At 52.8% G+C, this 11,357-nt stretch overlaps 1 protein-coding gene across 1 annotated transcript; it reads left to right on the top strand.

The window, feature by feature from the left end:
- Positions 1–2,186: 2,186 nt before the first annotated feature.
- On the top strand, positions 2,187–9,959 carry LOC138807487 (E3 ubiquitin-protein ligase TRIM65-like). The gene is made up of 8 exons (XM_069993276.1): positions 2,187–2,244; positions 2,399–2,442; positions 2,981–3,672; positions 5,389–5,484; positions 5,675–5,908; positions 7,457–7,619; positions 7,795–7,857; positions 9,349–9,959. The coding sequence occupies exons 2-8, from the start codon at positions 2,427–2,429 to the stop codon at positions 9,903–9,905; spliced, it is 1,821 nt and encodes a 606-aa protein (XP_069849377.1). The 5' UTR covers positions 2,187–2,244; positions 2,399–2,426; the 3' UTR covers positions 9,906–9,959.
- Positions 9,960–11,357: the final 1,398 nt, after the last annotated feature.

Here is an 11,357-nt window from a genome sequence, read left to right as displayed (position 1 = left end):
TGGCACTGTGGCTCAGGTGGTAGAGCGCTAGCCTTGAGCTGAAGAGCTGAGGGACAGCGCCTAGGCCCAGAGTTCAAGCCCCATGATTGACCAGAAAAAGAGAAAAAGAATAATCTGCCTGTAACCTCAGCACTCTGGCAGAAGGAGTACTGTTCTGATAACCTTGCACATGTTAGCAAATCAAGGAGTAAAACATTCTTTATAAAATGCCCATTTTTGGGGGGGGGGTAGAAAATGAGGGAGCTAGTAACATTGTTCCAAAAAATGTACCCCTTATAAAATGGTAACCCCTCTGTACATCACCTTTATAATAAAATTTTAAATAAAATGTCCATTTTGCTCAATTGAGGTGAACTGCTGACAAGCGCTTATATGCAAAGGAAGAGCATGGATGGTGGCAGGGCACTCTTGAACTTGACTCTGAAGGTGGAAAAGAACATGACCAGCAGGAGCAAGGAGGCCTGTACTCTCTGTCCTCTAGACTTGCTCTGGCCTGCCTCCTGTATCCCAGGGCTAGAGCCCAACGGTACTTACACAGCCAGGTGGTCCACATCTGCAGCTATGCTAGCCCTGAAATCCTAGGGCTGAGTCTCCAAGCCTTATGGTAGACCAGAGAGGCAGCCAGGAAGCTTCTGTCACAGCTAAAGAGGAGTGCAGAACGCAAGAAGAGTGGCAACAAAGAGACTGCTGAACCTCAGAAGGTAGACCAGGATTTATACCGCGTGCTAGGAGGAGGAGCCCGGAGTGATGGGCAGGTGAGGATGAGGAAAGTGGAATGGACTTGGTTTAACTTGGGAGAGTAGATTGAGTCAGAGGAGTCACCTGGGAAGGGCTCCCTAAAGCTGTCTCTGAGAGAATGGTCTGGGTATGAGCACAGATTTAGTGCTTGCTTCTTTAGACATTTCTGATTACATCCTCACAGCCCTGTGGACACTTGCCTGATAGCAGAAAGCAGTGGCCATCAAGTTCTGAAATCTGAACCACATTTAGTCACCACAGCAACCTCCTGAGTTATTGTCACTCCCATGTTTGAGATGAAGAAACATGACAAAATGATAGGTGATTTGCCTGGTGACACACAGCTATTTGGATGTGTATTAGTCTGTTGTTTTTGTTTTTTTGGTTGGTTGTGGGGCTTGAACTCTTCAGCTCAAGGCAGCTCAAGGCACTCTACCACTTGTGCCACAGCGCCACTTCCGGTTTTCTGGTGGTTTATTGGAGATAAAGAGTCTCACAGACTTTCCTGCCTGATCTGGCTTTATACCAAAATCTTCAGATCTCAGCCTCCTGAGTAGCTAGGATTACAGGTGTGAGCCACCAGCACCCAGCTTACTTTATTTTTTCAAGAAGAGTTTTTTTTTTTTTTTTTTTTCTGCCCCCAAGGCCAGCCTGGACTTTGATCTTCCTACTTAATGTTTCTCACATAGCTGAAATGATAAGTACACACCACTACTCCTAAGCTTATTGTGATGGGGGGAATGTCTCACTGACTTTTCATCCAGACTAAGTTTGAACCTTGATCCTCCTGATCTCTGCCTCCTGAGTAGCTGGGATCAGAGAGGCACAAGCTACTATGCCTAACACAGAACCATCTTACTTTAGGTCAAGAAGGAGCCTCAAAGCTGAGTGCCTTTGGCTCACACCTGTAATCCTAGTTACTCAGGAGGCTGAGATCTGAAGATCACAGTACAAAGCCAGTCTGGGCAGGAAAGTCCATGAGACTCTTATTTCCAATAAGCCACCAGAAAATGGGAAGTCACTACTTTCAGTGGCTCAAGTGGTAGGGCACTTGCCTTGGGCTGAAGGGTTGAGGGACAGCGCCCAGGCCCAGAGTTCAAGCCCCCGACTGACCAAAAAAAAGAAGGAGGAGCCTCGATCTGCCATTTACCTCAACATCCCTGTTGATTCACAAAAGAACCAGGGTCCAGAGGAAATAAAGGAGCCCATGATCCTGCCGTTTCCCCCTCTAGTCAGAAATATGAGAGGCCATTAAGTCAGCTGTAGTGGCTCTGCCTTCCAGTGGCTTCCTCATTTCCTGGGATAAAGGTTCTGGAACACAATTGGCCTGTGCACCAGCAGGAGTATCAGCACCAAAGCAAGCCCACCTTTGCCCTGCTGACATCACAAGCCAAATGAGGGGGTGGCTGCATTTGAATTGTGACCTCAGGGAGCAAAAGTACAGTGGTCTTTAAGGAGGGGAGCCAACTTGACAGGGAGACCACAAAACAGCAACCACAGGGAAAGGTGAGAAGGACTCACCCCGCCCCCCCCCCAGGAGCCATGATGCATTTGGGGTGGGGTTCAAGGCGGATGGAGATCTTCCCAGCATCTGGTGAGTATGGCTGGGGCAAGATGCCAGTGCCTGATGACTTGAAGTTCTTTTTTCTTTCTGGTACAGGGTAGTGAAGTCTCTAACTCTCCCTGACATGCAGAAGCTTTTCCGTAAGTTCTTGTGATCTTTCCTTCCAAGTGTCAAGAAGTACTTCCTTTGCCTCTTCATGATCCCCCCCCCCTTTGGTCTATCTCTCTCTTTGTGTGTGTGTGTGTGTGTGTGTGTGTGTGTGTGTGTGTGTGTGTACACCAGTACTGGGGCTTGAACTCAGGGTTTGGTTTTTGTCCTTTAGCTTTGTCACTCAAGACTTGTACTCTACCACTTGAGCTATATAGCCCCACTTCCAGCTTTTTGTTGGTTAATGAAAGAAAACTTTCCTACTTGGGCTTCAAACCTTGGATCCTTAGATCTCAGCCTCCCTAAGTAGCTAGGATTGTAGGTGTGAGCCACAGACTCCTTCCCTCTCCTCCCCCCCACCATGATCTTTTTTGTGCTTCTCCTCTCTCGCACTCAGAAATGGGACAAGGAGAACACAACTCCCAGGGTATACAGTCCCACGGAGGCACAGCCCTGGATCCCCTAGGCAGATAGAAGGCAGCAGCGCCCCACCAGATGCGGCTGCCGTCCAGCTTTGCTCTGTCTTTCCAGGGCCAGCCCAGGACCAGGTCCCAGGTCCGCAGCTCCCTGCCCAGCCTGAAACACCTCCCCCGGGGCCTGGAACACCTTCCTCGGGGAAGGCCCTGACAAGCAACAATAGCAATCTCCGGATGCTGGGAGACCAAGTCCTCTGTCCCATTTGTCTCGACGTGCTCTGCAACCCAATCACCACCGCCTGTGGCCACAACTTCTGTATGACCTGCCTCCAAGACTTCTGGGATCACCAGGCTGCGGTGGGCGAGACTCACTACTGCCCCCAGTGTAGACAGCGCTTCCCCATCAGGCCCAATCTCTGCAAGAACGTCGTCCTCGGGGAGATGGTGGCCTGCTTCACCCAGGCCAAGGGCCAGGCGTCGGGGCCCCTGTGGGCCCTGGCGAGCCCCCGGGATGTGCCCTGTGACTTTTGCTCCCCGCAGAAGCTGCGGTCCGTCAAGTCCTGCTTGCAGTGCGTGGCCTCCCTGTGTGAGAAGCACCTGCGGAGCCACTTCGAAGACCAGGTGTTTCAGGACCACCAGCTGCTGGAGCCCGTCTGGGACCTGAAGACCCGCCTGTGCCGGAAGCACCGCAAGCTGCGCCGGCTGTACAGCCGCGCGGAAGGCAGCTGCGTGTGCGGGGCCTGCCAGATGGAGGAGAGCAAGAACCAGGACGCGGCGGCCCTGGCGGAGGAGCGCGCGCTCAAGGAGGTGGGCGCGGCCCCCGGAAGGGGCGGGGACTCCCCGAAGGAGGTAGGCGCGGCCCCCGGAAGGGGCGGGCACTCCCCGCTGTCCATCACGCTTCCGCGGGCGGGGTGGGCGGGCTGGATCCCTGGGTAGCGCAGGCCCCGAAGTTAAGACCCCGCCTAGAATAATAATACTGACCAGGGCGGGGAAGCTAGCGTGCATGAAACCACGGGTTCGATTCCTCAGTACCACAAACACAGAAAGAAGCCCGAGGTGGTGCTGTGGCTCAAGAGGTAGATCTTGAGCCAAAGAAGCGCAGACTGTACCCCAGGCCCTGAGTTCAAGGCCCATGACAGGCAACAAAAATGATGATCATGATGATGATGATTGCAAACACATGTCCTCCCCTTCTTTCCTCCACTTTCAAATTATTGTATACTGTGTGTATATACAATTTATTTTGGTGCCAGTACTAGGGCTTGAACTCAGAGCCTGGGCACTGTCTTTTAGCTTTTTCACTCCAGGCTATCACTTGACCACTTGAGCCACGGCTCCACTTCCAGCTTTTTGCTGGTTAATCGGAAATAAGAGTCTTCCATACTTTTGTGCCCAGGCTGGCTTTGAAGTATGATCCTCAGATCTCAGCCTCCTGAGTAGTTAAGATTACAGGCAGGAGCCACCTGTGCCCTACTTATATTGCTTTTCTTCCTTCCTTTCATTTTTTTTTTTTTCCTTTCTCTTTGTGCCGGGCCTGGGGCATGAACTCAGAGCCTGAGCTTTGTTCCTGAGCTTCTTTGCTCAAGGCTAGCACTCTGACACTCCAGCCACAACTCCATTCTGGCTTTTTGGTGGTTAACTGGAGATAAAAGTCTCATACTTTCCTGCCCAGACTGGCTTTGAACCACCATCCTCACATCTTAGCCTCCTAGGATTACAGGTGTGGGCCATGTCTTTTTTGCTTTTTACAGCAAAATTCTTGGCATTTTATTTTATTTTATTTTATTTTTATTTTTTGTCGGTCATGGGCTTGAACTCTGAGCCTGGGCGCTGTCCCTCAGCTCTTCAGCTCAAGGCGAGCGCTCTACCACTTGAGCTACAGCGCCACTTCCGGTTTTCGGGTGGTTTATTGGAGATAGGAGTCTCACGGTCTCTCCTGCCTGGGCTGGCTTTGAACCGCGATCCTCAGATCTCAGCCTCCTGAGTAGCTAGGATTACAGGCGTGAGCCACCAGCGCCCGGCATTCTTGGCATTTTAGATTCCATGGCAAAGCCACTGATCAGTAGTCCATGGTAAGACAGTTTTATTACTAAGCACAACACAGTACAGTGACAATTTTCACACTGCAAGCTCTTCTCGAAGAAGGAAACCCAGGAGCCATTTACAATCAGAGTAGCATAGACAGGCACTTAAAATGCTGTTCTGTTTTGTATTACCATGGCTGGAAGAGGTGGAGACGAGGGAAGGTGATTGCATTCCTTCTGTGTGCCTGGCCTCCACTGTCAATGGGGGGAGGGGATTCTCAGGGGTTGAGAAGTCAAAACAGAGGAGTATACCTAAGGGCTCTACTTTTCTGCTTTGGTCTCATTCTTACTGAAGCCAAGCAGATACATGAAAAAAGGTATATAGCTCTTCTGTGTTTGGACAGATGTGTCTGCTCTGCCTCTCTGGTCTGGTGTATTCTCTGAGCTCCCTCTCTGAATCAAAGGTTTCTCTCTCTCTTCTACCCCACCCCACCTGCAGGTGGAAGTTCGGAAGGTCCAGGCTAACGTGGACAACCAGATGTTGATCATTGCTTCTGACAGCCAGAAGCACCAAGGGCGGGTAGCCTTTCTCACAGTAAGGGCTACCCATTCCCCACCCCAGACCCAGGCTGCCCCAGAGCCTTGCATTAGGCTGGCGGGGGGGGGGGAGATGATATGGAGGAGAGAGGGGCAGGTAGACAGATAGGATGCCCAGATTGGCTCTGGATGGTAAATAGCAGAGAACAGGAGTGAAGCTCAGTCCTGACTCTCTGCACCCACCCCAGAAGCTGATCCAAACAGTTCGTGATGAGGTCAACATCTGCTTCTCCGACATCATCCATGAGATCAAACAACTGCAGACAAAGGTCTTGGATTTTGTGGAGAAAGAAGAGGCTGTCACCCTGAGGAAGCTGGACCGCGCCATTCAACAGAACCACAGCCGGCTCATGAAGCTGGAAGGGGACAGTGTGTGGCTCCACATGCTGCTCGACAACCGAACGGATGAGCAGTTCTTACAGGCAAGACCTCACACCCTCAGCTTCTCGCTGTCCCATAGAAACCAGCCTTCCTCTTCCAGGCCTTTCATTCCACTGAACAATTAGGGTGTACCCAGGCATCTGGCACGGTCTATTTCTCTCCAGACTCCCGTAGACCAGGGCTGGAAGTGAGACCAGGACAATCTACATACTGAGATCTTTTTTCCTCCCCAGCCCCAGTCTGGTTGGTGGTGCAAATGGGAGCTATGGCTAGCGTATCAGGAGAATTGGCCAGAAGGTGGCAGCATTGTTTTATTTTTGGTTTTTTATGGCTGGGCCCCTCCTAGCCGAGGCGGACCTTTCTTTCTTTCTTTTTCTTTCTTTTTGTATGTGTGCTGGGGCTTGAACTCTAGGGCGTGTGCACCCTCACTTAGCTTTCTTGCTCAAGATGGGCACACTACCACTTGAGCCACAGCTCCATGTTGGCTTTTTGCAGGTTAATTGGAGATAAAAGTCTTAAGGAGGGCTGGGGATGTGACTTAGTGGTAGAGTGTTTGCTAGTATGCATGACGCCCTGGGTTCAATTCCTCAATATCACATAAACAGAAAAGGCCAGAAGCAAGGCTGTGGTAGAGTGCTAGCCTTGAGCACAGAGAGGTTCAGGGACAGTGCCCAGGCCCTGAGTTCAATGGATTTGTCTGCCTGGGTTGGCTTCAAACTGTAATCCTCAGATCTCAGCCTCCTGAGGAGCTACAATTACAGGTGTGAGCCACTGGTGCCCAGCTCAGACCTCTTTTTTTTTTTTTTTTTTTTTTTTTTGCCGGTTCTGGGCTTGAACTCAGGGCCTGGGCACTGTCCCTGGGCTCCCTTTTGCTCAAGGCTAGCACTCTACCACTTGAGCCCACAGCACCACTTCCAACTTTTTCTATGACTAATTGGAGATGAGTCTCAAAAGACTTTCCTGCCCAGCTGGCTTCAAACCACAAGCCTCACATCTCAGCCTCCTAAGTAGCTGGGATTACATGTGACAGCCACCAGCGTCCAACTCAGACTTTCTTTTTCAAGTTGCTCTCAACTCCCTGGACATTTTTTTTTTTTTCTATTAGTCATGGGACTTGAACTCTGAGCCTGGGCGTTGTCCTGAGCTCTTCAGCTCAAGGCTAGCACTCTACCACTTGAGCCACAGCATCACCTCCAGTTTTTTTGTGGTTTATTGGAGATAAGAGTCTCACAGCCGGGCACCAGTGGCTCACGCCTGTCATCCTAGCTACTCAGGAGGCTGAGATCTGAGGATCCCAGTTCAAAGCCAGCTTGGAAAGTAAAGTCCATGAGACTCTTATCTCCAACAAACCACCAGAAAACCAGAAGTGGCGCCATGGCTCAAATGGTAGAATGCTGGCCTTGGGCTGAAGAGCTGAGGGACAGCGCCCAGGCCCAGAGTTCAAGCCCCACAACCCATAAAAAGAAAAAGAAAATGGGCAAGTCTCCTACCTGCTTGTGGTTCTGAGCCTCTAGCATCAGAGGAAACCCTTGGCATCTGCCAGGGCGGTGACTAACGCTGGCACCAATCTTCCCCTCCCCACGTGCCAGGAGTTCCCTAGGCTGAAACACCTCCCTGCGTTCTTAGAGCCCCTGGTGGGCACCAACTATGAGGAGACACAGAGCTTCCTGCAGCTGCCCGAGACACTGGCCGAGCTCTGCACCCAGCTGAAGGACAAAGGGCTCAGCTTCCTCAACCAGCTCCTTCAGAAGGGTCAGTCCCTGCCAGCTGCGGCTCGCATCCCTGGGGTGGGTGGTGCTTGTAGGAGCCCTGCCTGCCTGTGTGCACCTTCCTCGGGGATGCAACCTCCAGGGTGCTCGCTCCCCTCTCCGGAAGGACGCTGGGCTGGTGAGAGGGGTGCTCAGCAAAGTCCTCCCATCTCCTGCAGGCATTAAGATGAACTCCTATGATGTGCTGCCTCCGGCTGTGGACAAGAAAGAGCTCCTCCAGTGTGAGTCCTCCCTACTAGTGCGGCCTCAAGGAACAGGGAGGGGAACAGGGGGGAGCCGGAAAGGTGGCTCAGCGGTACAGTACCCACCTCACATGCATGAGGCCCTGGATTCCATTCCTCAGCACCACATAAACAGAAAAGGCCGCAAGGGGCGCTGTGGCTCAAGTGGTAGAGTGCTAGCCTTGAGCTGAAGCGCTGAGGGTCAGTGCCCAGGCTGAGTTCAGGCCCCATGACTGCCCTTAGGCCAGGGCCTCCAAGGAAATGCCTGGTCTCCCTTACCTAACCTCTCCCTCCAGACTGGGACATCTCAAAAGAACTTTTCTGGGCCCAGGGCACTGGTTAGGAGTAGGTAGGAGACTGTGTACCACCCTGCCCAAGTCTGCTGTGTCTCTCTTTATCTCTTTGTATTGTTTTTGTTTTAGTCTAGACCTGGGGCTTGAACTTGGGGCCTAGGCCCTGTCCCAGACCTTTTGTGCTCAAAGCCAACACTCTACCACTTGAGCCACAGTTCCATTTCAGGCTTTTTGGTGGTTAATTAGAGATGAGTCTCATGGATGTTCCTGCCCCAGGGTTGGCTAGGACCTGCGATCCTCAGATCTCAGCCTCCTGAGTAGCCGGGATTATAGGCGTGAGCCACTGGTGCCTGGCTCTCTCTATCTTGTGTTGCATGGTGGGCTCTGTCCTCCATTTGGCGTGGGCTAACCCCCTTGGGCTTTTAGCCATGCCAGCTTGGATGAGCTCTGATCATTTCTTCTTCTGCCCTAAGTTCTCCAATGAGTCTCTTCCAGGTTGGGTTCTGTGGTTTCTCTGAGATCTTGCGAGTCAAGGTTGTGTTGTCTTTGAGGTCCCCTTCTGGGTCACCTTCTCCAGGAACCCTTCAATCTCCCCCAGTGCTGGTCATCATAGCTACTCAGGAGGCTGAGATTTTGAGGACCCTAGTTCAAAGCCAGAAAAGTCAGTGACACTCGAGAGAATAAAACCAAGTGATGGACTCGGAAGGTGGCTCAGTGGTAGAGTGCTGACCTAGCATGCATGAGGCCCTGGGTTCGATTCCTCAGCACCACATAAGCAAAAAGAAAAAAGCCAGAAGTGGCGCTGTGGCTCAAGTGGTAGAGTGCTTGCCTTGAGCTGAAGAGCTGAGGGACAGTGCCCAGGCCCAGAGTTCAAGCCCCACAACCGACAAAAAAAAAAAAAAAAGAAAGAAAGAAAGAAGGAAAGAAAGAAAACCAAGTTGAGAGTACAAGGTCTTGAGTTCAAGTCCAGTACTGACACGAAACAGGAGAGAAAGTTAGGTTCTTGGGGGAGGCAGGTGTAAAGAGTTCCTAGCCTCAACCTTTCTCTCCCCTCGGGTGGAGCAAATCAGACAAGGGACCAAACAGATCCTTTAGGTAATGTCCTCTAAAGTTGGGGAGCTTACCTCTTCCCCATATCTGACCCTGGCTCAACCCCAATTCCCGCCCCTCTCCCCCACCGCCCCTTGTACCCTTTTAGGTTACTGCAACCTGAGCTTTGACCCCTCCTCGGCCAGTGAAGATCTGTTCTTGTTCAAGGAGACAAATTCAGTACTGAATCTGGGCGTGGTCCTGGACCCCTCGCCCCCGGGCGGCCCCATACCTGGCTTCAAGCAGTGGCCCCAGGTGCTGTGCTCCCGCGGCCTGTCGGAAGGCCGCCACTACTGGGAAGCCGAGGTGTCCAACTCGTGGATGTGCCTGGGGGTCACCTACCGCCGCAGCCTGGCTCCCAGCAGCCGCACCTGCCGCAGCATCTTCTACCTGCTCGGCCGCAACCCCTACTCCTGGTGCCTGGAGTGGGACTCGCTCAAGTTCTCCGTGTGGCACAACAACACGCAGACCGTGCTGCACGGCGCCTACCACCGCACGCTCGGCGTGTCTCTGGACTGCGCCGCCGGCTGCCTGTCCTTCTACGGGGTGGCCGGCGGCGTCAGCCTCCTCTACCACTTCCTGGCCTCCTTCTTGGAGCCTCTCTACCCTGCTGTCATGGTCAGCAGCGGGGCTTCTGTCACGCTCAAGCAGCGCCCCGAAGCCTAGCCACATGCCACCCACTTGCTCAGAAGGCCGATCAATAAAGCAGGACTCAAGCTGGACCGGCCAAGTGGCCTCCAGAGAGGGGAGGTTCCGGCTGTGAGGCTCTACCCTATGACCCATCCTCCACCCCAGCCAAGGCCCTGGGTGGCTTGGTTTCCAGGCCAATTCTTGTCACTCCAAACTGGGGGGGCTTGCCTCCCCCCGAAAACCCTTAAGGCTTGGAAGTCTGGGAATGGCTTGGACCAGGTGGCTTCTCTCCGGGCCTCCCTCCCCAGGGGCCCAGACAGAGAGATGGCACAGCGGGGGAGGAGGAAGGGGAGATCCTATCTAGATTCTGGTTTCCTCCAGGGCTGAGGAAGCCAGGCCGATCTCAGACCCAAGACTACAGGGCTGAGACCCGAAGGCCCCAGCCTAGGCTCCCGGGGTACCTATCCCACATCTCCCACCACCCGTGATTCCATCCTGCGGGGCGGCAGATCCCAATCTAGTTGATTAAACTACTCCCCCCACAGGAAGCTCCGTCCCCCCGCAGGCCTCCACCAGCCCGTCTGCCCAGCCAAGCGTGTGGAAGTCCGTGGGAAAGGCTGTCTCTGCCGTGGCTGGGGTCTCCGCCCCACCACCCCAGTGGCAAACACCTCCACATTTCCAACCCCAGCCAGCCCCAGAGCCTGCGGGTACAAAACAAGGGCTCTTAGTAAAGTTAATGATCCACTCTGAAGAGGAAATTATACCCATCATTGGGGAGACTTCCCCTAAGGCAAAGCAGTGGGCACCCAAGCCAGACCAGACCCCACAGAGTGTTCCAGAATTCCACCACTTGGCTCAGTGGTAGAATTTCTCCTTGAGGTGTTTCATTCTGGAGTGGACAGAGCAGGGTTTTGGGGGAGGGGGTAGCATGTACTTGGGACGTCTCCTGGGGAAGGAGGGGGGCAGCTTCTTTGGTGGTTCTGAGACCTCATGGAAACCTTAGAATCTTCGCTCAGCTTCAGACCCTGTAACTCGTGTGTGTGTGTGTGTGTGTGTGTGTGTGTGTGTGTGTGTGTGTGTGTGTGTGTGTGCACTTTTGTACATGAGTACTAGGAATTGAACTCAAGGTCTTTCACACGTAGGTTTTTTTTTGCTCATGCTCTACCACTTGAGCCACAGCTCCACTTCTGGCTTTTTGCTGATTAGTTGTGTTTTAAGAGGTTTTTTTTTTTTTTTTTTTTGGGAGGGGGTCCGGTCATGGGGCCTGAACTCTGGGCCTGGGCGCTGTCCCTTAGCTCTTTAGCTCAAGGCTAGCGCTCTACCACTTGAGCCACAGCGCCACTTCCAGCTTTTTCTGTTTATGTGGTGCTGAGGAGTCGAACCCAGGGCTCCATGCACGCAAGTCAAGCACTCTACCACTGAGCCACCTTCCCAGCCCCTGTCTGGGTTGTCTCCATCTTCACATCTCCGCCTTGTGAGTAGCTAAGA

The sequence above is a fragment of the Dipodomys merriami genome, unplaced genomic scaffold (assembly GCF_024711535.1).
Source record: "Dipodomys merriami isolate MVZ:Mamm:240054 unplaced genomic scaffold, mDipMer1.0.p SCAF_42, whole genome shotgun sequence".
Lineage (NCBI taxonomy): Eukaryota > Metazoa > Chordata > Mammalia > Rodentia > Heteromyidae > Dipodomys > Dipodomys merriami.
Note: the sequence above shows the minus strand (reverse complement) of the source record. Positions and strands in the feature narration are given on the sequence as shown.

Excerpts from the sequence above, each read along its gene's own strand:
- LOC138807487 (XM_069993276.1), top strand. Across the intron at positions 3,673-5,388 it reads AGGAGCGCGCGCTCAAGGAG|GTGGAAGTTCGGAAGGTCCA; the intron begins GTGGGCGCGGCC and ends CCCCACCTGCAG. Across the intron at positions 7,620-7,794 it reads CAACCAGCTCCTTCAGAAGG|GCATTAAGATGAACTCCTAT; the intron begins GTCAGTCCCTGC and ends CATCTCCTGCAG.